This window comes from Labrus bergylta, chromosome 21 (genome assembly GCF_963930695.1).
Source record: "Labrus bergylta chromosome 21, fLabBer1.1, whole genome shotgun sequence".
In the NCBI taxonomy this organism is placed as follows: Eukaryota; Metazoa; Chordata; class Actinopteri; order Labriformes; family Labridae; genus Labrus; species Labrus bergylta.
The window spans coordinates 12,778,363-12,802,949 of record NC_089215.1 but is presented as its reverse complement, the minus strand read 5'-3'; the positions used below and the strand labels follow the sequence as shown (position 1 = coordinate 12,802,949).

The 24,587-nt window shown below is 40.2% G+C and overlaps 3 protein-coding genes across 3 annotated transcripts in view; 2 read left to right on the top strand and 1 right to left on the bottom strand.

The window, feature by feature from the left end:
• The window catches only part of LOC109987734 (liprin-alpha-3), a 29,263-nt gene extending 18,014 nt beyond the window's left edge, over window positions 1-11,249 (top strand). The window contains exons 10-31 of the mRNA XM_020638923.3: window positions 892-985; window positions 1,156-1,290; window positions 1,459-1,542; window positions 1,652-1,783; window positions 1,865-1,927; window positions 2,204-2,283; window positions 2,617-2,973; window positions 3,138-3,381; window positions 3,461-3,597; window positions 3,701-3,849; window positions 3,988-4,084; window positions 4,673-4,754; window positions 4,970-5,170; window positions 5,279-5,341; window positions 5,752-5,778; window positions 6,585-6,760; window positions 7,573-7,670; window positions 7,764-7,939; window positions 8,085-8,153; window positions 8,585-8,747; window positions 9,930-9,998; window positions 10,130-11,249. Coding sequence (XP_020494579.1) covers window positions 892-985; window positions 1,156-1,290; window positions 1,459-1,542; window positions 1,652-1,783; window positions 1,865-1,927; window positions 2,204-2,283; window positions 2,617-2,973; window positions 3,138-3,381; window positions 3,461-3,597; window positions 3,701-3,849; window positions 3,988-4,084; window positions 4,673-4,754; window positions 4,970-5,170; window positions 5,279-5,341; window positions 5,752-5,778; window positions 6,585-6,760; window positions 7,573-7,670; window positions 7,764-7,939; window positions 8,085-8,153; window positions 8,585-8,747; window positions 9,930-9,982 — 2,680 coding nt within the window. The 3' untranslated portion in view covers window positions 9,983-9,998; window positions 10,130-11,249. The remainder of the gene's footprint in view (window positions 1-891; window positions 986-1,155; window positions 1,291-1,458; window positions 1,543-1,651; window positions 1,784-1,864; window positions 1,928-2,203; window positions 2,284-2,616; window positions 2,974-3,137; window positions 3,382-3,460; window positions 3,598-3,700; window positions 3,850-3,987; window positions 4,085-4,672; window positions 4,755-4,969; window positions 5,171-5,278; window positions 5,342-5,751; window positions 5,779-6,584; window positions 6,761-7,572; window positions 7,671-7,763; window positions 7,940-8,084; window positions 8,154-8,584; window positions 8,748-9,929; window positions 9,999-10,129) is intronic.
• A 2,607-nt stretch (window positions 11,250-13,856) lies between these two features.
• On the top strand, window positions 13,857-15,687 carry fgf21 (fibroblast growth factor 21). Its single transcript, XM_020640552.3, has 4 exons — window positions 13,857-14,489; window positions 14,584-14,661; window positions 14,778-14,881; window positions 14,969-15,687. The coding sequence occupies exons 1-4, from the start codon at window positions 14,342-14,344 to the stop codon at window positions 15,257-15,259; spliced, it is 621 nt and encodes a 206-aa protein (XP_020496208.1). The 5' UTR covers window positions 13,857-14,341; the 3' UTR covers window positions 15,260-15,687.
• Window positions 15,688-17,084: 1,397 nt separating this feature from the next.
• LOC109988862 (potassium voltage-gated channel subfamily A member 7) lies at window positions 17,085-23,673 on the bottom strand. Its single transcript, XM_020640459.3, has 3 exons — window positions 23,400-23,673; window positions 22,361-23,128; window positions 17,085-18,730 (listed from the first exon to the last, which is right to left on the bottom strand). The coding sequence occupies exons 2-3, from the start codon at window positions 23,045-23,047 to the stop codon at window positions 17,825-17,827; spliced, it is 1,593 nt and encodes a 530-aa protein (XP_020496115.1). The 5' UTR covers window positions 23,048-23,128; window positions 23,400-23,673; the 3' UTR covers window positions 17,085-17,824.
• Between the last annotated feature and the right edge of the window lie 914 nt (window positions 23,674-24,587).

The window sequence follows — 24,587 nt, the reverse complement described above, 5'->3', positions numbered from 1 at the left end:
TGGCTTTATACAGTTTAAAGTTGTTTTACTGTACATCATTGTCATTAAGGTTGCAGTGGTGTGTGAAAGTACATAGCTGTGTTTTTGGCTCAGTTTGTTGGAAACTTTGAATGTCTCTTGAGGACTGCCTCCTCAAATCCAATTTACAGCATAGGCAGACTTCTTTATAGTGCCATGTTCAGTATCCTTTAAGAATTGAGTTGAAATCATATATTTTAAGTATTAGATTGTCTTTTTTTTTTTTTTTTGCTTTTTTTTTGCTTATTATAATAATAATGGGAAAAGGAGGTAGTTATACCCACATCATGTAGGTGCAGGGCAGTGCATAAACAGCAAACTGAGGAAGAAGATAGGCCTGCACACTTGCTCAAATGCCACAAAAAAAGGGTTTTTATGCATCACAACTTTTTTTTTGTGTGGCATTTGAGCAAGTGTGCAGGCCTCCTGAATAATAATAATGGCCCAATGAAAGTTGTCCTGCTAAAAAAAGTCCAATAGCAAAAATGAATGATCAGTCATTGTCAACTCTTTGTACCGTCTCTCAGGAGGACGATCTTTTAATAAAAATTGCAAAACAAAATCAGCCAAACAATGCGAAGGAGTTTTTCAGCCCGAGTAGTGTAGGCGTCGTTACAAGCTGCACGGGGGAAACTTCTTATTGCTTGTTTAGCCTACATGCTGTGAATGCAGAGTAATGACTGAAGTGTAATCGGATGAACACTCAAAGGGCCCCCCCACCATGTGCAGTAATAGGCCGTGATGACCTAATATTATAGTGAAAAATCAAACTGCCGCTGTACCAATGAACCTTTCACATAGTCACAATAAACCCATATGTCAGCTGAAAATTGCAGCCCAAATAATTCTGTGGTGGCTTGGTGACGATTGCAGGTACCTCAGCGCCCAGAGGGAGGCGACTTCTCTCCATGATATCAAAGACAAGCTGGAAAATGAGCTGGCCAGCAAGGAATCCCTGCACAGACAGGTAAGGAGTATCTCAAATAATCGAACTACAGTTATAATGAAATTAGGGCTATATGTCCAGTGAGAGGCTGCAACATTTAAAAATCAAAAAAATTGGTTTGGTATGTTTTTTTTAAAATGATTTTTGATCTTGGTCCTGATAGTGTACATTTGTGTTATTGCTGTTTCCAGAGTGAAGAGAAGAACAGACAGCTACAGGAACGTCTGGATGAGGCCAAGCAGAAGCTCCAGCAGACTCTACAGAGGGCAGAGACGCTGCCTGAGATCGAGGCCCAGCTGGCACAAAGAGTTGCTGCTCTCAACAAGGTACTTTGTGTCGAGTGCTTTCCCACGCTGCACCTGACTGACTACGCTGTCACAACGTCTCCTCATCTTGAACAACTAATCATTGAGCCATGCTTCTCCATTAAAAAAAATATCCTTAAGAGTTTCAGTCTGTTCATGCGTTAGAAACATGTTTATGCTCCGTAACAGGCAGAGGAGCGCCATGGGAACTTTGAGGAGCGACTAAGACAAATGGAAGCTCAACTCGAGGAGAAGAACCAAGAGCTTCAGAGGGTAGCGTCATTTGTTCTTCTCATCTTTGATGCAGTTCTCATTTTAAGGCAAAATCAAAGTTTTCCTTCTATATGGCGAGCACCTCTCTTGTTGCTTTGCTTGATTCCAGGCGAGGCAAAGGGAGAAGATGAATGACGAACACAACAAACGCCTCTCAGATACAGTGGACAAGCTTCTGTCTGAGTCCAATGAGAGGCTGCAGCTTCACCTCAAAGAGAGGATGGCAGCACTGGAGGAGAAGGTACAGAGCACACTTATTAGTGGCCATGCATATTTTGTGATAAAATGAAAAGTTCTGACTCTTCTGCGTCTGCTCTGTTAGAATGCTCTCTCAGAGGAACTTTCCAATATGAAGAAAATCCAAGATGATCTTCTGGCTAATAAGGTATTCCCCTTTCCAGCTGTATTATTTGTATTTTCATGTTCTTGTCTGAGAGATTCTTAAAGCGTGTGTATCAACAAACCGCTAAAAGCAAGAACTTCAATTCTTCGGAAGAAAATTTACATTTTTGTCTACACTGTGAAGTAGCTGACCTTCAATTATTTACTATAAATCTTCTCCCAGTTCTCAAGAATCCCACTTTTCATCACAAACAAGATGTCCCATGTTAAAAAAAGACGAACGAAAAACCTTGTGTATTTGTTTTTCTCTGTATTTCAGGAACAGCTCCTTGCTGAGCTGGAGCGAATCCAACTGGAGCTGGATCAGCTGAGAGGCAGACCTGGCTCTTCTTACTCAAGGTTAGATACAGTGAACCTTTACAGGACATTCTTTTTGCCATATGTCGCAATAAAACACAAAGTCTCCCAGGGGGGGATCATTTATGAATAATGTCTCTTTTGAGTACAAATATTTGTTTACTACACTGTTAAGTTGCATTGTACTTTTTTTTGTCTCACAATAAATTATTCATTCTGTACAAAGAATGTTTTGCTTTGCCTGAAAAATATGCAAATGATATTTACGAATGCATTTCATTTGTATAGGAGTGATGGCACTATACTCTCAGAAAATGGGGATGTTGCTGTTTCAAGTGTTGTGGCATAATAACTGACTTCTGTATCTCACCTTAGGGCGGGCAGTGTGAGCTCACTTCCCTCCACCCTTTTTCGGAGATCTCTTCCAGGGAGTGCCTCAGAGCTGCGTTACCCTCAGGGTGGAGGCTCCCTCCCAGCTGGCTACAGCAGCTCCTCTAGTGGGGTGGTGGTCAGGAGGACACACCGTGGCCGGTGGGGGGGTGGCGATTGGGATAACGGCTCTATGATGGGTCTTGGGTATGATGGGGGAGTGGACGGAGTCTGCTCTGATGATGAGGACGACAGGGAGACTCAGGTTGGATTAGACCTGCTCTCCCCCAGCGGACAGACAGATGTACAGACTTTGGCCATCATGCTACAGGAGCAGCTGGAGGCAATCAACAAGGAGATTAAGTGAGATTCATGTTGATAATGTCTTTGTGTTTCTTATCCAGAGCCTTAGACTTTTTGGGAAACCCAAGATTTTAACCTTCCTTTAATAGGAAGAAAGGAAGGAAGGAAGTGGATTTGTGTTATGATAAAGAAAGTACAATTTTCTCTTCCCTCTCTTCTCTTAGGCTCATTCAGGAAGAGAAGGAGAGCACAGAGCTGAGGGCAGAAGAGATAGAGAGCCGGGTCAGCAGCGTGGCCCTGGATGCCTCTCCTCTTCCACCTTCCTCGCTGGGAGGTCGGGACAGTGTCGGGAGGGGCTACATGACTCCCTCCATCACCTCCTCCACGTTGGCGTCTCCTTCACCACCCAGTTCGGGACATTCCACGCCTCGCCTGCCACATTCCCCTGCCAGGGAATCTGACAGACAGGTACTGAGTCAACTCCGAAATGAATTCGGAAAAAAAAGGCTAAATAAGGGAAACTGACCCAATTCTTTCCACCCGGCAGAACAGCAAAGAGGGTGAAGAGTGCAGAGCTCTTGCCCTGATCGACTCCAACCCTTCTATTCCTCGAGCCCTACGCTTGGACAGGATGACACATACTCACCCAGGGGCAGGACTAGACGACCACCGTGAATTTCGCAGGTACTCTCAAGAAAGTTTATATCATAAATGGATTATTTGGCTACCAAACTAGCCTTTAGCTGTGCTTTGAGTTTGCTTCGATTTCACTGTTCTGTCCTTGTAGCCTCTCTGCTGATGGTGCCATCACTGCTAGCCAGGATTCCCTCCACAAAGCCAGCAAAAAGAAAAGCATTAAGTCGTCCATTGGTCGTCTCTTTGGCAAAAAGGAAAAGGGGCGGATCGGTGCACCTGGTCGCGAATCATCCTCTCTGGGTCAGTAAACAGTGAAAAGTACTTGTTCAGTAAGCAGTGTTTGTGATCCAGCTGTATGTTCTTTAAAGTCAGAGAGTTGTTAACAGAAAGGCTGATATTTATATGATAACAATGGTTTGTAACCGTTGACCTCTCCAGCCTCAACCCCCTCTGATGACCTGGGTTCAGCTGACCCCTTAGGCCTGACCAAACTTGGGACTGGAACAGTGGAAAAAGATCGCCGCAGCAAAAAGAAGTGAGATCAGTCACCTTTTGTACATGTCTCTAGTGTTATTCAGAAAGCTAAAGTGCAATGCTAGCTGATGAAACCACATTATTTATCCCCTGATAATCCACTAATACTGTTTTTTTATGTTACCTGCTTTTTTATCAAAGTCACTGGACGACTCAAAAGTTCCTCAAAAATGAATCCTTTAAGGATTCTCAAAGAGTTGCCCATGTTTTGTTTTTATTTTGTCTGGTCTAGATTTTTGAAATGCATTCTCCAAGAGAAGTACTCTGTCTTCCCTAAATCATTTTCAACCGGTCCACAGTGTTGCTGCTAGGATTAATATCTATTCAAGAATTTTAGACCATATAATTCTGATTCATCATTCATTTTGAATGATGACTTTGTGTTGCTTTCCCTCAAAGCTTTTTATGAAGAAGGCCCTCGTTATATCAACATATCAGTGAAATGTTATGTTTGTTGTAAGAAAGGTTCTATAAAAGACGCAGCGAGGCAGAAGATGTCCTGGTATCAAAGCTTTCTATTTATAAAGTGGTAAAGTGAGATATGAAAATGGGAATCTGTCAAACATGTGTTTTCCACTCTCCCTGCCAGGCACGACCTATTGGAGGAAGCCTGTCGTCAAGGTCTGCCTTTCGCCTCATGGGATGGCCCGACTGTTGTCACATGGCTGGAGGTAAGACATGAAGCAGCTCTGTTGAATTGGAGGCTCAGTTCGTTTAAGTGTATGCATACACTGTGTGACTAATGTGTTCATATCACATCCTCACTAGGAATCTAGACAGCTGGGGTTCATTTTAGTAATAGGGTCAGGTTAGGGCAGAGTGACTCTCACCTGATAGTTTGTGAAGTATCATCATGACACCTAACATCTTCGTTCTGTTTATCCAGCTGTGGGTCGGGATGCCGGCTTGGTACGTCGCAGCCTGTCGTGCCAACGTCAAGAGTGGTGCCATTATGGCTAACCTGTCGGACACAGAGATCCAGAGGGAGATTGGCATCAGCAACCCTCTGCACAGGCTCAAACTGCGCCTGGCCATCCAGGAAATGGTCTCCCTCACTAGTCCGTCTGCACCTGCAAGCACTCGCTCTGTAAGGCTCCGTTAAAAAAAATCATGATGCAGCTTTAAAATGAGAAAATAAACACAGCTCGGAAATCATTAAAATATTACATGGCAATAATGTGTTTACTGTTTACAGTCGACCAGTAATATTTGGATGACACATGCTGAGATGGAGTCTCTAACTGCTGCCACCAAACCAGTAAGAATGTCATTTTTTACAATGAATGGTAACAGAATTAAATTTGTAAGACATTGATTTACTTTTATATTTGTAGCTGTTTAATGAATTGTATAATTTTTGGCCTCTTATAACTGAGCAAAGGTCTCACATTGATCAGCTCTTTTCTTCTTCTTTGTCTCTGATTAGGCGTGTTTGGCTATCCCTGTCCCTTACTATCCCCTTAGAATCTGTTTCGATGTGGTGCTTTTTCCAACTAATTCTCACTCACTAACAACACTTTTCCTTCTTCTGCCTCCCTCTCTTCTTCTCATTTTTGTCCCGATTCTCTGTAACACACACAAACACACTCTCCCTCTGGTGATCTGTCCCTCTCCTTGCAACTGTCTCTCCCTTTTTCTCTTTGATTCCTTTTCTGCCTGACCCAAAAGGAGCAGAAAGAGTTCAGCTGGGACCAGGTGAGTTTTTATAATAATAATAGTAATTCATTATTGTTTACAGCAAAGCACCTTTAAAAAGCAAGTTTACCAAGTTCTTTGACTGACAAAGTAGAGGCAGGAACATAGGAGGATAAAATAAACATTTAACCATCATGCCAAAGAGAGGTGGATCTTGAAAGGCAGTTAAAGCAAGAAAGTGATGATAAAAATGATTAATTTCACAAAAGAATAAAGATTTAAAAAAAAAAAAGTTAATAAGAAAAATACTTGTCGCAAATATAGACCATCTTTACATCGTGCAGTATAACATGACCTTCATTGTTCTAAAAAGAAAACTGACTCATCACTCAGGAAAACACTTAGTGGTACACTTTTGATTACAAAAACAACTTATTACATTTGAATTCTGTTCAGATTCCAAATATTACATGCTAGCTAGCATATTCCATAATCTTGGATGGCCTTATCCATGTGGAAATTAATGCTTTAATTTATGATGAGCCAGGGGATGCAGTCTTTGAGCTTTTTCTGTCATAAAGAGGTTAAACTGTGGTAAATCTCTTGTTAACAACATTTCAATCAGAGGGGCCTTGGTACATTTACAGAGACCATCGGAGAGATAATAACAACATTATTGTGCACTGTCTGAGTATTATAGTAGTATTGTATGGGAAATAAACTTCAGGATCATTTGAATCTATTCATTCTAGTTTTTTTGCAAGGCATCCCTAAAAGCCGCAAGCCAACCAAACACTTTGCTATTGACTTATAAAGCACCTCTTATAATACCTTTAAAACTATTTCCATCATACACCATCCTCTAGATCCTGGCCTATGGAGACATGAACCACGAGTGGGTGGGAAATGAGTGGTTGCCCAGCCTGGGTCTGCCACAGTACCGTTCCTACTTCATGGAGTCCCTGGTGGATGCCCGAATGCTCGATCACCTCACCAAGAAAGAACTGAGGGGCCAGCTGAAGATGGTGGACAGTTTCCACAGGTGTCACTCACTCATGATAATGATTTATGTTGTTGGACCTCCAACATAGACTGTATAAAAAAAAGTTGACATACTGTTTTGTTTTTAAAACTAAAGCCGATGTGTAAGAGCCGTAGAACTGCATTTTTCTAAGAGGGCACTGCACTAGCTACGAAAAAAAGTCTTATTTTGTTGAACCAGTTGATTAAATGACCCTACTTCCCAGTAGATTAATAAATGGTAAATGGACTTGAGCTTGCATAGGGCTTTTCTGGTCTTCTGACTACGGAAAGCACTTTGACACCGTATGTCACAATTACCCATTCACACACTGATGGTAGAGGTTGTTATGTAGTGAGACCGTTAGAAGTAACTAATCCTTTTCATACACATTCATACGCCGCTGACGAAGCAATTCAGGGTTAAGTGTCTTGCCCAAGGACACATTGGACATGTTGATGCAGGAGCTGGGGATTTCCGGTTCAGAGACAACGACGCTACCAACTTCTCTACACATTTTCCTCATTTCTTAAATGTATCAATTATTAGTTTCAAGTAGTCTTGAATGTAGCGTGATGCAAGTTCTTTGAATGTTGTCCCCGTTTACAGAAAATTCAACAATAAACCTCAGTGTCCTTTAGAGCTACCTGTGATTGACAAGTCCCTACCCTAGAAACCTTTCAGTCAGTGTATTCATCCGTACATCCAAATATGGTATCTTGTGGATCCAAAATAATAAGATAGTGACATCCAAATCCAAACCTATGGCTGCAAAAAAAGTCTTCAAATATGTCCGTCGCATTAATTTCTATTTTTCCGTCTGTAACTGACAGGGTGAGTCTTCACTACGGCATCATGTGCCTGAAGCGCTTGAACTATGACAGGAAGGAGCTGGAGAGGAGGAGGGATGAAAGTCAGCACCATAACCAAGGTGAGGCGTTTTCACACATCATATCAGAGCAAAACATTTAACACACACTTTGATGATCTACACTTAACTGCCTGTCTTTGCGTTTCCCCTCAGATGTCATGGTTTGGTCCAATGAGCGAGTGATGTGCTGGGTGCAGTCTATAGGGCTGAAGGAGTTTGCAGACAATCTGTTAGAAAGCGGAGTGCACGGCTCTCTGCTGGCTCTTGATGACACCTTTGACTACACGGACTTAGCGCTCCTGCTCCAGATACCCAATCAGAACACACAGGTACACCATAGCACAACTTCTCGATGGTCTGTTTTAATGTAGCAAAACATCTCTGGTGTGCATATATCTCAAACATCTTCTGTTTGCTTATTAGATCATTCACATTTCTGACTTTTCATTGATTCAAATGTGGATTTTGTTTCAGGCGAGGCAGGTCCTGGAGAAGGAGTACAATGCTCTCATCTCGATGGGAACAGAGAGGAGGCCCGATGAGGTACAACTAGGCAGACTGTCGGTTGAAAATCATTCTGTGATTTGTGGTTTGAACTTCCTCGACTAAGATTATTTCACTTTAAAAAGTAAAAGACCTCTGATCCAAACTTTTCAGGTCTTGCTCTTTGTCAATTGTGTGACACAATAAAGTGAAATCTGTCTTGTTCTAATAAAGATAGCATTTATAAGAACAAGAAGTGCACCAATGCTGGCAATTGCTACCATGCCAGATTGGTTCAGCTGTGTTTACATCAGTGCTAATTGCTTAGTTACAGCATCCAGCCCTGAAAATTGTGTGTCTGTGTAATAGTGTCACAACAAATCCTGCTTTGTCACATACAAGTCTGTTAAACCTCACAAATGCATAATGATTCATCTCTACACTGATTGCTATTACTTTTAATCACTGGTGTTATTTCTTTGTCCCTGCAGGACGGCACCAAAACATTCACGCGTTCACCGTCATGGAGGAAGATGTTCAGGGAGAAGGACCTCCGCGGAATGACCGCCGACTCCTCAGAAACATTACCTGCCAACTTCCGTGCCTCTGCCATCGCGACGCCCTCCGTCACCCTGAGGAAAGTCCAGAGCGAAGGTGAGTGGGTAGCACAAAGCTATACTCTGTGGTTTCTCTCTGTTTAAACCTTTGTGAGAAGAAACATGATGTCAGTGTAACCAGAAATGCTTTCTTCTTACCAGCTAAGGCAAATAGTGCTTGAATAAAAAACCTGTGAGTCAGTTTATTTAAATGTCAAAATGTAACAGCTGTTTGATGACTCCAAGCAGCTGCATGTGTTCATCAGTTTTTCGGCAACTAAAAAAACTCTTTGCCGCAAAGTGTGAGACATTTAGACTTAAACATTACCAGCCTCATAGGCCGACATGTGGACTATGGACAATAAACATGAACATTTAGTGGTTGTGCGATCATAATCTGGTAAGAGTTGAAAGCAGAACAATTATATAAATTGAACAAACTGTGTTCAATTTGAACAAACATCACATACACATGTTTTTTTTGTGTGTGTTAAGAGTGACGGGATTTAGAATTCTGATGTGTTTTTATGTATTTTTTGGAGGCTTGAAGCCGCTTTAATAGGAGATATAGAATAGAAAGATATTGTCACACTGCGACACGTTTAAAAGCCTTAAAGTCAGATTTTTCCCCCTACTACTTGTCATCTCTAAATCTAACCCATCCGCCACCAAACTCTATTTCTGACCGGTCTAACCTGTTTCACATGGAAATATGTCATGATTAAGAAACCAGACACTTTTGATATAACACATCATATCAAAGACATTTTGGTTAAATGCTAAACCTAGCTTAGCTTAGCCGACCAGAGACTGTGGAGACAGTGAAGTGTTATTGGCTGATTAGCTTGCAAATTTATGTTTAGAGCCGCTGATTGGTTGATTTTGTGACCTCTGAAAAGAGCCTGGCAGACGAGCTACAGGCTGTTTCTCAGTTAAGCTAACATAGTCCCGCCATTAGCCCTCATACTTACCAATGTTTTCCTACAAACATGCTTTTTATCTATACAAAACTCCTTAAATTAATCTTAAGAGGAAGCATAGTATGACATTTCAAAGCTAAAACCAACAGCTTTCCTCACAGTCATTGGGAGTAAAGAAGCACTTTGGCATTATGAAGAACATCTCTAGAAATCAGAACCACAGTTCACTCAACTTTTAAACCTTATAGTAGCTTCAGAGTTTGGTCCGTTTGTCTTAAACTTCCTGAGTGACTTGTATTTATTGTTTACCTCTCTCTTAGTGAACTCTGGTCCAAGAGGAGAGTCTGCGTCTGTGAGGACATATTCTTGCTAAAAGACAAGCACACCAGGTGAGAAAGCACCCTCGCTGACATGTGTAATCCGTAGTTAAAAATAGCATGTGTGCACTCAGATCAATCATTTCATCTCAACAGGAGCTACTGTGGTTCTTAACATGCGCATATTTAATTTCTTTTTGTAGAAACCCTCCTCCTATTTCCTAATCCAAGGAGAAAAAAAAATTGTGGACGCAAAGTAAGCATCAAAATCAAACATGGACTCTAAAAGATGACCGACATTCGAGGCCAGCGCCTTGAAGAATCAAAGACACTGAGTGAATGCTTTCTAAAAAGATGATAAAATAATGAGTGAATGTCCGTTCATCCATCTCTCTCTCTCTCTCTCTCTCTCTCTCTCTCTCTCACTCCATCATTCATCCATAGTTGTGGCATGATGCTGTTTGACTCTGTAGAAAGTGGCCTGTAGAAAGTGACCATCGCCTATTGTGAATTCATCTTCTGTTTTTTGAGAGTGAGATGGCACTATTGACACAAAAGGATTTATAGTTTTTAAATCAGAGAATGCATTCCTGTTCATTTAAAGAGAACGACACCCCTGACACGCATCCTCGCAGGCGATTTAGACTGATGATAGAACATACTCTGCCTAGCAACAACAAGAAGAAAAAAAAAACAGTCAGGTTTTGGGCGAGGGAGCTTCAAAGGGAGAGTAAAAGTGTACACACGGGGGGGAAAAAAGTATGTTCTTAAGCCATAACAGACATGAGATGCACAAATGTGAATAAGACAGACAATGAGACAATTAGCAAAGTGCTTTTACAACAAAATCCAGTTCAAACCGGATTAAAAAAAAGAGTTAAGCATTTGTGTTAATATGCATGCCAAAATCAACCATTTTAGAGTGAACGTCATGATATCAATCATCTAATGATGTGAACGCCTGGGGACTTTGTAAAATGTGTGTATTTTGTTTTTATCATTTTTTATGATAACTGCTATTGTATGTATGTATGTACAGTATGTATGTGTGTGTGTGTATTAAACTGTACGTTCATTTCATACTTAGTTTAAAGACTGACTGTAAGTTCATTTTGAGGTTGAAAAAGGAAATATGTTTTAAATTATGGACATTTAAGATATGCTACTTGTATGTGTACATTTTGAGAAAAAACAAAAAAACAAATTGTGTTATGATTTAAATTCATATTATTGGAGAGTAGTGATGATAATTGAATATAATATGATAATAATTATGATGATACTGATTGTAAAAGCTGTAATTAAAAAAACATACCTGTAAAATGGGGCTGAAGGAGTTCTTTTCACTTTCCGCTTAAGCTGACAAAAGACCTCAGGTAAGAATGACGACGTCAGATATAGAAATGCAGATGCTGGGTTTATGCTTAGAATGTCATCTTCTGAAGAACACATGGCAGATGAACTTAGCATTGAGCAGCATGAGTGAAACCTTCAAAATGCAAGAGACAAAGGCAGGGCAAGGTGCGATGGAGTGCAGGTGAGTAAAGGGGGTGCTGTTAATGATGACTTCTTTCAGATTTATTTTGTTTGTTTTTTTTTGGACAGGACAGTGAAAAAAGTATGAAATCTGGAAAGAGAGGGTAGAGAATGTAGGAAAGGAGCCACGGGTGGGACTTGAACCCGGGCAACCCACTTGAAAGTCCATTGCCTCCACACATTGGGCACGACCTAACCGCTAGCTCATCTGTGCCCTCTGTCAACGACTACGTTTAATATCTGAAAATTAGATTAGAAGTAGACACGGACATATTCTTCTGAGAACATATTCTGCATGTTAGCTTTTACTCAGTCAGCCATGAACTGATCACAGCAGGTCTGGAGAGGAGCCAAAACAGGAGGAGGAAACCCTTCCACCATGTGCTGTTAACAAATGGAGGTGGAGGTTAAAAATAGTTCACCTGTTTATTTCCCTGCAGGATTGATTTTTTTATTTTTTTTAATTGTTTTGTCATTTTGTAAACTACGTTCGTTTTTGTGCTGACTTTTAAGAAATATAAATCTGAATGAATCTTTCCATTGAGCTTTTGATACACATCCTTAATTAGAAATGAAAAATGTCACTGCTGGGGTTTTAAATACATGTTCATCTAATCTTATAAGAAACCCCTTCATCATAACAAGTAATTAAGTGTTGGTTGCTGACAACTTTGCTTTATGAGCCAGCTCCTTTAATAGGCTATATATTTAATATTATAAATGACAGATAGTGCTTAGTCCTGCTTATTTGTCAAATATGATCCAGAGATGACACGCCTGGATAAAGTGATGAAACCAGGCTAAGACTTTGAAACATTTTTCATCCTTTTTGCTTGAGGTAGGTCTGATGTCGTTGCTGATCATCTCCTGTAGCCTACATGTGTAACTATCTACTTCCTGTAACAACAACAAAAACATCACAACATATCAATCACTGCAAATCTTTTCCTAGAAAACGTCAAACAAGGCACTTCCGGTCTGAGCCATGTTTGACACGGACCCCTTACGGTCATGAAGCTGACTATATCTTTGCTGTGGCTGATGGTCGACAGGGTTCATCGCTTTTCCAGGTCATACAGAGGAATTGGTTTCATTTCAGTGTTTCACCATCAACTACACATTTCTCACATGAGCTTCAAACGAGCCAGAAATCCCCCAAATCACCACAGCCCAAAACATTCTCTTCTCACCTCACTTCAACATGGCAGTTTTCCATGAGCAAACTGGTAACGAGAATGATGGAAGTTTTTAGCGCCATCTCCTGGCAGACTCCATAAATTGTATTCTATTTTTAGTAATAATATTTGTTGTGTTTAACAAGCTATGAATACGTTTTTAATGTCTATTCTAATGTTACTTCACTTCCCACACCAGGGCACAGATGGGAGATACTTTTTTCTATCAACTAAAAATAAATGGAGAGAGAAAAAAAACAAGCTTTTTTGACATTGACACAATTTCCACATTATACTAATGCTTATGTACAGAAAAGAGGATAGGGCCACTGAAAATAATTTTTTTAATTTTGACATTTGTTTCCCATAATTCTGAGAAAAAAAGTCAGAACTCAAAAATCTATTTTTTTCAGCGGTCCTAATCCTCTTCCGTACTGATGGAGTCTATGTTCACATTACAATATAATGTGTTTTTCTCACAAAAAAAAAAAAAAAGTATGCTCTTGGGGGTGTCATGAATAAATTCTTAAATCCAGAAGAATATGAGACCTTGAAAATGTAATATCACGTCATTTTATCTAAGTGTGGCTTTGAGACTGTTTTAATTGACAAGTGAATAACTGGGAAACTAGATCACGTGACCACGTGACATAGCCTAAGTAGCATCACATTTGAGATGAGGATAGACTGTAGGGAGACAAGCGTTAATAAGTTAAGAGCTGACGTAGAGCCTCTCTTGTGACTACACAGCTGCAGTCACGTAAACACTCGTCTCCTGCTGGGAAATCCGATTCACCCACTCATCCCCATCTTCCATCAAACACACATACCGTCAAAATAAGATAAACACCATAAAACTTCACTTGTACTTGTTTATTATAATTTATTAAGCAGATGACGTGGAGAGATGTGTTTGTGAGACATCCTTTAGCTGTGGGGTAATGTGTGTATCTTTGAAGTAGGCTTGAATGGAAAATCCCTGCTTTGACACAACGCATAGTTACTGACCCTTGTAAGTGGGATTCAAAGTTAGTTGTCCTATTGCACTCAAATATTTAAGGTGATAGCCTACTAAATAAGGTCACTAATAGGGCAATGTGGTAATTTAGAACTTGGAGGGAAAATGAAAATGATTGATCATGAAAAACAAACAAAAGTATTAATGAAGAAATGTTGTTTGAATAGGGCAGGAAAGTATTTGTATTTCTAATAGAAAGTTAAGCAAGCAATCAATTTGAACATATTTTACATACAGTAACAACATGAACCACTTTGACTCAGAATCATATTGAATGATTTGTATCAAAGAAACCCCAATGAGGACAGAAAACTGCAACATAATAAAACAAAACATCATTATTTATCCATCGTTTAAGAACTCAGACTCATTTTATCCCACCTGAAGCTATGCTGCTTTACGGGCAGCTCTTGCCCTCTACAACCCGGAAGAGGCCCATACATAGACTCTAAACAGAAGTTTTCCTCTCGCCATTAAATCACAGTTCAATTATGAAGAAATGTCTGACTCATGTGTTACACTGTGGAAGTGGGACCTCCTTCTTCAAAGACCTTTAAAAGGACCCAAAAGATGCTCCTGTTTAGAATTTACAAAACACTCGCTTCAACTCAATTTATCCTATTTCTTTTTTATTACTATAGAGATATTTATTTTCTATTTATTCCTATTTATACTATTTTTTCCAAATGTTTCTGTTTCCACATACCTTGACCTTTTACCTGCCTGCTTTCCTCTTTATCATCTCACTTCCTTTCTCTCTGCCATTTTATCTCCCTGACTCCAACCCACTTTCAAACTTGAATAATCAAGTTCGAGAGGTGCTGCTCTACACAGGTATCACAACGCTTTCCTCTGCAGTTCAGCAAAGTCTTTCATGCCAATATGGAAGGAATTCTTCATGATGTTGATCTCTTTCTCCTTGTTGCAGACAATCATAGAAGAGGCATGTATCTGCAGATGACTCTGGATGGGAGAGTGTCAGGAAGTGATGCTCAGACTCCTCAAAGTGAGTATTTGTCTATTAATCCAGTAAAAAAAAAAAATAATAAAAAAAAAGATTTTTGTGACAAATTAGAACCATTTGCAAAGAAGACCCATCTTTGGATGTTTCTGTGTTTCCAGGTGTGATGGAGCTTAAATCTATAAATCCAGGAAATGTAGTCATCAAAGGACGGTCTGCAGCTCTGTTTCTTTGTATGGACAGTGAAGGCCATTTAAGGGGGCAGGTACGGTAATCAAAGTGAACTCTTATATCCTAAAGCCTCTGTCCTTAAAGCCCTTCACCGAGAGCTCACTTATGTTGTCACTTTCAGAGACAATACGTGGAAGCCGACTGCACCTTCAGAGAGCTGCTCCTGGCAGACGGATACACTCGTTTCCTCTCCTCACACCATGGAGTCCCGGTGTCTCTGGCATCCAAACACTCTCCAGACCGACACGCGGTCCCCTTCACTCGATTCCTACCACTCAGGAATACTTTGGCAGGCGAGAGTGTGCCTGAACAGCCACAAAACAATGAGAGATATTTCAACGTGGACTCTGATGATCTTCTTGGAATGGGTCTAAACACTGTGGGCAGTCCTCAGCTCTCCATGGACAAGTGAAAACAGATCTAACACTGTGGATGTGCCTCTAAAAATAGATTTTATTTACTGACCTGGTTCAACCTGCAGACTTGATTTTGTTACGAAATGAGCGGCTAAGTTATTTTTTCTCACAGTTTCTATGGCAGCATTGTAAATGTAACTTATTTATTTATTTGATGTGTTGTAATGGTTATTTAAATACTGAAACGTTAAAAAAGTTCATAAAATATTTGAATTAAAGGACTGTTCCTCAGTCATGTTGACTGAAATATATGGGGCTTTGCAGTTTCTCTAATTTGGATTTGACTAAAAAGACAAATAATTATATTTTTATACTACTCTGTTTGAGATGAGATCTAAATTAAAAGAGCACATGTGCACTCAGCATTAGCATGTCTACATCTATTTTTTTGTCTGAGTCTAAATAAAACATGTATAAAAACTGATGCTGAACACACAGACTGTGAAGAATACAACAACCAAGCAGTGAGGAAATAGACTGGATGTTAATGAAAGTAGGAGCACCCTCTAGTGGACAAATGAGTAATTACTAAAAGTTCCATAAACCACAGTTTCCTGGCTCTATGGATAAGTTGTTTCCTGTGTTTGGGTTGGGAAACATTAGTTAAAGTTTGGTTGTCATATAGTTTATATACAGTTTATATGGTATATGTATACAAAGGGCAGCTGCCATAAATTGTCTTTTTTCAGAGTAACATCAATATGAATGAAGCAAGACATGCAGCGCTTTAATTTTGTACTAGAATGAGGGTCTCAAGACAGTTTTTTTTAAGTATACAAGGATTTGAAGCCCTTTTGAAAAAAATATATTCTACAGCCTGATCCTCGACTTGAGTTGACAACTTTTGCTTTAGTCAAGTTGAAAATCATTCTGTAGCTACTGTAAGTGTTTGCCATAAAAAAGGGGTGTAAAAAGAGAGCTTCTCTCATATTGAACACTATATCCTCGAGATCAATGCTCTAATTTCTTGTAAAAACTTCAAGAGAACCACCTCAAAACACTTCATCTCCAGGAAAAATGGTCATTTGAAGTTCTTTTTCTATAACTCATTGAGATATTTTTGAAATAATAAAAAGATAAGATTGATAGCAGGCTACTTAGCTACTGTAGCTACCTAGCATCAGATCTTTATTAAGAGCATGTTTTCTTTCTGCTGCTTAAGTGGAAAATATGTCAATACTTATCAATAGATTAAGGTTAATGTGGAGGGACACATAGGAACAAAGGGTTTATGTGGCTTAGCTTTCACATTCAAAATGTAGACCATAAAAATACAAGCTAATAGGGAGGTAGCTGGTAATGTTAAAAATCTCCGTTAGCATTTATGTTCTATCTTCACTGACTGACAATCTGTGCAAGCAGTCAGAGATCATGTTTCTCTTCCACAAACTATTTATATGCCCTTAACTGACCATAAAACTAACATCAATAACACAAACTAACACACATTATTGAGTCGGTTAACACTGCCAATGTTACTGCAGCACACATACCTTCCATGGGCCATTACAGTGATGTAGTGGAAAGTCTTGTGTGTTCCAGTGAAATTGAGAGCAATGTTAAAGGAAGCTTATGACAGCTTAGTAGCTGTGGAAAAGGTCAGTCACGGCCATGCAAACGTGACACACATATTAGATCGGGCTAACCTCAGTGACCAAAAGTTGTGCTAAGAGATACAGTAGCCTTAGCACTGAACCAATAAGTGTTAATGTGCTTCTATAGTTTGACAGATTTTGTATCCTGAAGTAACACTGCAAAATGTGACTTTTTGTGACACTCTTTGTGACATAATTAACAGGTATAGGGAACAGTGGTACAGGAAAATTTATAAAATATAATCTTTATTAAAAACTCTGTGTGCAGAAGTAAGCAGGTAATTACAGAACTGTAGCATCCAAACATGCCTCTGTAAGAGCCTGCAGGTAACAGAGTTGTATTAAAGCATGATAAAGGTCATGTCAGTCTCTTCAGGTCACATACACCAAAACTACACAAATGTGAACTTTGTACATAAGTAACAGAAGAATGTAAAGAATGACAGATTGGTTTACAAGAGATCTGAGTCTGCAGTGATTGGTTGCCTCTAATGATTTTTGATGACACCTGACATCTCTATAGGCGCTCATCTATCTGCTTCCACTTCAAACATTAAGCCACAAAGTGACAGTACTAAGACATCATAGTTTTCGAGGCACAGAATAAACATTCAAAAAGTCATTTTCACCTCCAACACAAGCTGATAGCATTATTAAATAACAGTTTATGACCCTGAGAATATACAACTCACTGTCTTTTTGGGCTTTTTCAAAGCTATTTTATACAAAAAAAATGCCTTTTAGCAACATTTGGCTGGATAGTGTTGTAATAAATATTTATAAATTAAGGCAATAAAAAGTTTCTAGTAGGCTCATTAGTGCCATATTTACGGTTTTCTTTAACAAAATGAGACAGTTCCTCTTGGCAAGTTTCCTTTTATCTCTTTTCCTCACCTCTGGACCTGCTCACTTGTGAACTTTAAAACTGCTTTTCCATTCACTTTTCCTTTTTCAGATCAAACAAACCTACACTTGTGTAACCAGTGGTTCCCTCAGATACATATTAGCTCCTCTGAACTCTGGGCTCTGGCCCGTACACAGTCCACCCAGCAAAGTCCCGTTCAAAGGATTGCAGATTCCTTCAATTGCGTAATAATCTCCCTCTGGATCCCTCTCCCCTTCATCTATTTCCCCACCCTGAGGCTCCTCGTCCGACTCCGTGCCGGTCTGGACATGGCTGTACTCGGTTTGATCAACACACTCTGTCTCACGATGGTAGAAGTAGCTGAAGTTGGACACTATGACCGGCACTGGTAGCGAGATAGTTAACACACCAGCAATGGCGCACATTGAGCCCACAAGCTTACCCCACACTGTCTCTGGGTACATGTCGCCATAGCCCACTGTCGTCATGGTGACAACAGCCCACCAGAAGGCATGTGGTATGCTAATAAAGGCTGTGTTGGCGTGGTCCGCCTCGGCAAAGTAGATGGCGCTGGAGAACAGGATGACGCCAATAAACAGGAAGAAGATAAGCAGGCCTAGCTCCCGCATGCTAGCCCTCAGAGTCTGACCAAGGATCTGGAGGCCCTTAGAGTGGCGGGACAGCTTGAAGATCCTGAAAACCCTCACTAACCTGATGACTCTGATGATGGCCAAAGACGTGGCCGGAGAGGCGTCGTTGTCCTTGGCCAGCTCTGTTCCCAGAGTGACAAAATAAGGCAGGATGGCGCTGAAGTCGATGATGTTCATGACGTCCTTGAAGAAGTGCGTCTTGCTTGGACAGGAGATGAGGCGCATGAAGAGCTCGAAGGAGAACCAGCAGATACACATGGTCTCCACCAGGAAGAATGGGTCGTGGAAAACACTGTGTGGGGGAGACATGTTCTCAGAGATGTTCTTGGCCAGGGCGTGGTACTTGTAAAAGTATTCCTAAAGTAAAAGAGACAGGGCAGACAGGAAAGATAGAAAACAGCTTAGCTTAGCACAAACACAGGAGGCAGAGGGAAACAGCTAGCTTGGCCATGTTAAAAACAAAACAAGGTTCAGGCAACAGTACTTCCATAGCTTGGCATCAGCTTTTATTTTTTCTGTACAAAAGCAAAAGTTGAAAAACGGCATACAAAAGCTTCTTTAAGTCAAAAATCTGAATTTCTGCTCTCTCTCCAGAATATACTAATAAGTGATTTTAGTGCAGGTTTCTATGTTTCCGGTTTGAAATTTCTATTGCAGCAGCAGAACATAGTTTGTGTTTGTCGTCCTGGCTCCGACCTCATCACTCCTTACATGCAGAAACTGAAGATAAATGAGATAACATCTTAAACCCCCAGTCAGAGCCTGCAAGAAGACCCTGGGTTGGTGGTGGGGCTGAAAGTTCAACCGCAGCAATGGTGCGAAACAGCAATGGCAATGCAGCTTAAGTAGACCGGCAAATTGTGAGGATACATTGATAGCTGATTGTGAGAGTGACGTATACGTCTAATATGAAAGAAGTGCAGCTTGAGCTGTAAGTCACACCATAATTTAACAACATTGTGCAGTAGCTTTCTGCCACTTAAAATACATGCATACTCACATAGTGATTCAAGTAGTTAATTACCTTTTCTTCCATTTAGTCAATACTGAATCTATTATTAGCTGTGAAATGAGATGAAGGAGGTATTTTTTTTCTCTTAAAGGACGATTTAAATCCAGATTTGTGAAAAACAAAAAGACAATCTTTTGATTTGTCATCATAACAAGCACAGTTAGGATTTTCATATTCAGGGAAAACTTACAGTAGCTTCCAGGTTTATTCTAGGATGTTATGATTGTAAGCTCACTTGTGAACATGATTTGGCTATAGTACTGTTTTGCACCTTCCCATGTTATGTGAGGCATTTAATTAGGTTAGAACTTTTCCTAAATTGTGATTATTTGTGTGACGTTTAAGTGGCCTGGGTTTGAGTCTGCCCTGTGGCTCTTTTGCTGCATGTCATTCTACACACTCTCTCTCTCCTTGATTTCTGACTCTAACCACCGTCCTATCTCTACATAAAGGTATAAAAAGCCCCAAAATATACCTTAATATATCGTATATATCGTACATGTGGTATAATATCCATAATAATATCAGTTTTGAACTAATTTCTCGAAGTATCTTTAGTTGACCAAACTGGATTTCTCCCTCAGCTTTCTCAAGTGAAGCAGTCTGAATTTTAGTAGCTGGCAAAGGGATGATTTGAACCTTCCCCCACACTGTTAACTGTACAGACATGAATGTGGTGTCTATTTTCTAATCAAACTGTTCCTTAAAATGAAAACTTATGACTTTACATTCTTTTTATATCACATTACAAACTATTACATGTTCTCATAAACCATATAGAGACATAGCATGTTATCCACTATCTTACTGGTTCCCACATTAGACAACATCATAAAAGCGTTTGACATCTGAGGTTGTGCATTTCAATCATAGCTGCACCTATCTCCTTTTCAGTCCACCTGTCTCTCCATCTTCTGTGTCAGTTAGCGTTACATTCGACATTCAAGCTCCGGATTGAAGCGGTTTAAGGCATCTTACACATAGCATCCAGTTAAACGTGTGAATCGGATGACATGGATTAAAGGGCTCAGTTTAGCATGCTGTAATGAGCCGTGTGTAATATATAAAGTTTCAGGAAAGTTTAAAAAAAAAACCCTGGAGTATTCCTTTTTGACTTTCAGTAGCAGGTCAGTGACAGTGTTTATTACTAAAGGTGGACATCTATGTGTTGATCCGCTCCAAGGGCTCTCCTAAGACTAAATATAACCCCGTGAGATCTCTGAAAAGAAACATGAGAGCGTCTCGCTGCAACCCTCCTCATCCATCTCCACCTTTGTCGCTATCCCATCTCTCCCTGCGGCCTCTGCAGCCGTGTAACATTGCCAATGCGGTTCAGTGGGTCTGCGGCGGACTTGGACTGAAGTGAGTTATAGTAGTTTTCCTGGCAGCCGCCGCCCCCCCCATCCCCCATCCCCCCACCCCCCCCACCCCCCCTCACCCCTAGTGCTGGCCATCCTAGCAAAGCAGTCCTGGAGGAATGTGTTAACATGACCCGACGTATGCTCCTCATCCTGTGAGACCTTTCATTCTCCAGTTCTAAGCCACCGGAAGGCTTTGGCTCACCTTTGTGTTTGTGTTCGGTCACTTGTGTGACCTTTCATTAACGCACCTAACTGCCAGTGCCTCCTCACCTTGTCTTCCCTTTCTCTCCTTTAATCTGTATTCAAGGCCCCACCCACTACTCCCTGTACCCTTTAGCGCTTCCTGAATCTGAGTGTATCAAATTTAACAGCTGACTAAAATAATCACAGCATAAGCCTCCCTCAGCCCCTCTCTCTTGCTCTCTCTGGTCTGCTTCCAGACATATTGGCAAATCCTTCTGCCCATGTCAGTGTTTTTCCTTGTAACACACTGTAGTACTCACCATGTGCATGTTTACCTAAACACCTGCCTCCCATGATATCAGATTTCCGTTAGAGAAAGGTGGTCATTAGTGTCCCATTCAGAACCTCTAAACAGAGTGGTTTTATCTGGACTTTTTGAAAAACTTTGTTAGTTTTGCAGTCAATATGTAAAAAGATGTTACATCCTATTTAACCTCAAACCATTGACTGACTCGAGCATTTAAAAATGTCTTTTCTGCCAACAGCAATCATATTTTAAGTCATGTTTCTTGACGGGGTAGAGATTGAGCAACAGCCTAATGGTGTTGTTATTATCATTCCACTCATTGTTACACTCATCTTTATGTGGAACATGTGTCCTTTATGCTGGTCATTAGTATGCGCTGTTGATGTTGATTGTTTTTATTGGCTTTTTTATTTTTTAGTTTGGCCAAAAATTCCCTTCAGGATTTCTATTCTTTTTTTTCTTATGTACTGTAGAGACGGCTACATTTGTGGAGCACTTGGGTCGGACACACATTTCCCTATGGGGACAATACAGTGTCTCGGATTGTTACTTTAAATCACAACATCTGGATTTTTATCTGTTAATCGGACAGTGTCTCTGTATTTCATACAGTAAACCTCTGCACACTCCTTTGGCCCTTATTGCACATTCAGTTTAAACTAAAACGCTTTATCATTTGCCAAATGAATATACTGTATATCATTTGTATTACATTTAGTGTTTTATGTTTGACACTAGTTCTTCTGTTTACTTCCTTCTTTTGAACGTAATTCTTAGTTTATAGTTTTGCACAAAAAACAAAAACAAAACAAAGCTAAATCATTGAATATGTAACCTACATGGCCAATTGATAAAAAAATATTAATTTCTGATACTATATATACACACACACACACACACACACACACACACACTGGAATGAGTAGTAGAATTATTGAGACACAGCCCTCTAAAGTCAGACCAGCTTTTATTGCTTTAAGGTAACTACGTTTGGTTTAAATGGAGAACATCTATTTGAATTCAAAATGCCTTCACTCAGAAAACCTAGAAACCAGAAAATAAATGCCAACCCTCCATAATTGAATCCCGTACTAGTGTTTCATCAAAACAAAGACATTCCCTACCTCTCGTGCCTCCTTCTCATTCCTGAAGTCAGGAAGCGTCTCCAGGCAGAAGATGAGAATGGACACCACAATCACCATCACACTGATGATGGCTATGATGCGGGCGCCCGACGAGGACTCTGGGTGCTCAAACAGCATCCACATTCTTTTCTGGATTTCATTGGCTGGCAGCGGCCTTTCCTCCTCTTTGGGAAACCCTTCGTCCTCCTTAAAGCGGTTCATGATTTCCTCGCCCAGCTCGTAGAACATCAGTTCATCCATGAAGATGTCCAGCGGGATGTTGGCGGGCCTCCGAAGCCTCCCGCCTGACTGGTAGAAATACAGAATTGCGTCAAAGCAGGCCCGGTTGCGGTCCAGGAAGAGCTCATTTCGAAGTGGGTCAAAATACCGTGACCTCCGCCTGGGGTCACCAAGCAAGGAGTTGGGGAACTGGGCCAAGGTGCGAAGTTGTGTTTCGTATCGCATCCCTGAGACATTGATGGCCAGTCTTTCGCTCAACGCCCATCCACTTCTCCAAAGAGAACCAGAACGCCTGCTCTCTTTCTTATTCTCTTTCTCGTTCCCTTTGATTTCCTTCTCCCCTTTTTCCTCAATGTTCAGCTGGTTCTTCAGCTGTTTGTCTTTTTCTCCATCACTCTCTTTCCTTATATCTCCTCTCTCATCGTCCTTGGGGTCAGTGCCGTCCATCCCTGTTTGAAGGCCAGGTCAGGGAATGAAACGAACAGCTCTCTGGAGGACTTGTAGAACAACTGGACTCAAAAGATAACCCTGTCCGAAATGAGAGTGACAGAATATGGCTCTTTATTTAAATCTGTTTTTATAGATGTTATTAGTAACATATGGATGAAGGGAAAACCTTGCAGTAGTGTCTTATAGTCATACAGTAGACACTGATAGTTAAATGTAAAATATCAACCAAAAAGTCCCTATAAAAACTGTCAATCAATTATTCTATTTTGAAAGTTATAATTAGAATTTAAACAAGACAAGTAAAACACATTGTTAGTACCCAGTTGGTGCAATAAAAGCATTTACTCACTATGTGTTAAACAGCTTCTGACAGAGGCTAACGGCCAGGTGAAAAATCACATTGTTCGTCTCCTGTGTCTCATCAGGTTGTCGGTGTTTCTCTCTGTCATCATGTCCGTCTGTCACACAAGCAGAGTCCTTGTCGGGCCTGTGTTGTCCACCTTCTGTCCACTTTCAGCCCAGCTAAACTATTCTACCAGGCCGTACACTTCCAGTTGTTTGTTCAGGGAACATCCACGATCTTGTCCAGTTCCCTTGCTGCCTCACGTTGACTGTCTTAAAACATTTTTTTGGGAATGCTGTCCTGTTGAAATTCAATCTCTGTTAGAGCCCTGCGACCCCTCCCTGTCCTTTCCCTCCATTTCAGCTATGGGGCAAGTCAACCTTCAACCTTCCTATCAAATGTCACCTCTGCCTGGCACCACATGTACGGTGTAATCATCTCTAACAAGCGTGGTGCTCTGACAGACAGAGGTTTCTCACTATTCATTAAATCCAAAGTACTTGATTTAAATTTGTATTATTGAGAAAAAAACGTTGTAACTAAGTAACTAATACAAAAGAATATGCAGAATACATACATCATATTTGTCAAAATGTCAAGCACATATTAATATCAGCCAGCTAGCTGTCAGTTTGTTTTGCATTGTTATTTCGGATTAATTTATAAAAGGTTTGGGGTACTGTGGTTATTCCTATTTAGCAAAAGCTCCTTTTCTGACATTTTTTAGATTTTACATCATAATGAAATGTCAAGAATGTGTTTACAGTAGGCCTCATGTTCAACAAACTTGTAAAGAGTTAAATAAAAATATAGGAAATTACATACAAATGCATACAAAATTGTTAACTGGATTATGCTGCTGTTTGGTTATTTATTTACTATCCATGAATTAACATTCACTATACTGAGTCCTCAATCTTATTTAAAAGTGTATAATAAGCAAACATAACTCTTTTAACATTTTATTTACTCGACAAAATGTCTTAGCCTACTGTGCCTGTGGAAAAAAAAAGACCAAAAGTCGAAAGAGTTGAAAACTCAACATTTATGCTTCATTAAATGAAAAATACAATAATTAGTATTTTTAATGATAGCTTACCCAAATTATATATAGGCTAATAGAAAAAAGATAACATGTATTCAACTGTATCTTCATTTTCTAACCAGGGAATCCTCGATATTTGGTAAGAGGTT

Excerpts from the sequence above, each read along its gene's own strand:
- fgf21 (XM_020640552.3), top strand. The coding sequence starts at position 14,342 with ATGTTTCTGTTTCCACATACCTTGACCTTTTACCTGCCTGCTTTCCTC. Across the intron at positions 14,490-14,583 it reads AGAGGTGCTGCTCTACACAG|ACAATCATAGAAGAGGCATG; the intron begins GTATCACAACGC and ends TCCTTGTTGCAG. Across the intron at positions 14,882-14,968 it reads AAGGCCATTTAAGGGGGCAG|AGACAATACGTGGAAGCCGA; the intron begins GTACGGTAATCA and ends TGTCACTTTCAG.
- LOC109988862 (XM_020640459.3), bottom strand. The coding sequence starts at position 23,047 with ATGGACGGCACTGACCCCAAGGACGATGAGAGAGGAGATATAAGGAAA. Across the intron at positions 18,731-22,360 it reads ATGAGAAGGAGGCACGAGAG|GAATACTTTTACAAGTACCA; the intron begins GTAGGGAATGTC and ends CTTTTACTTTAG.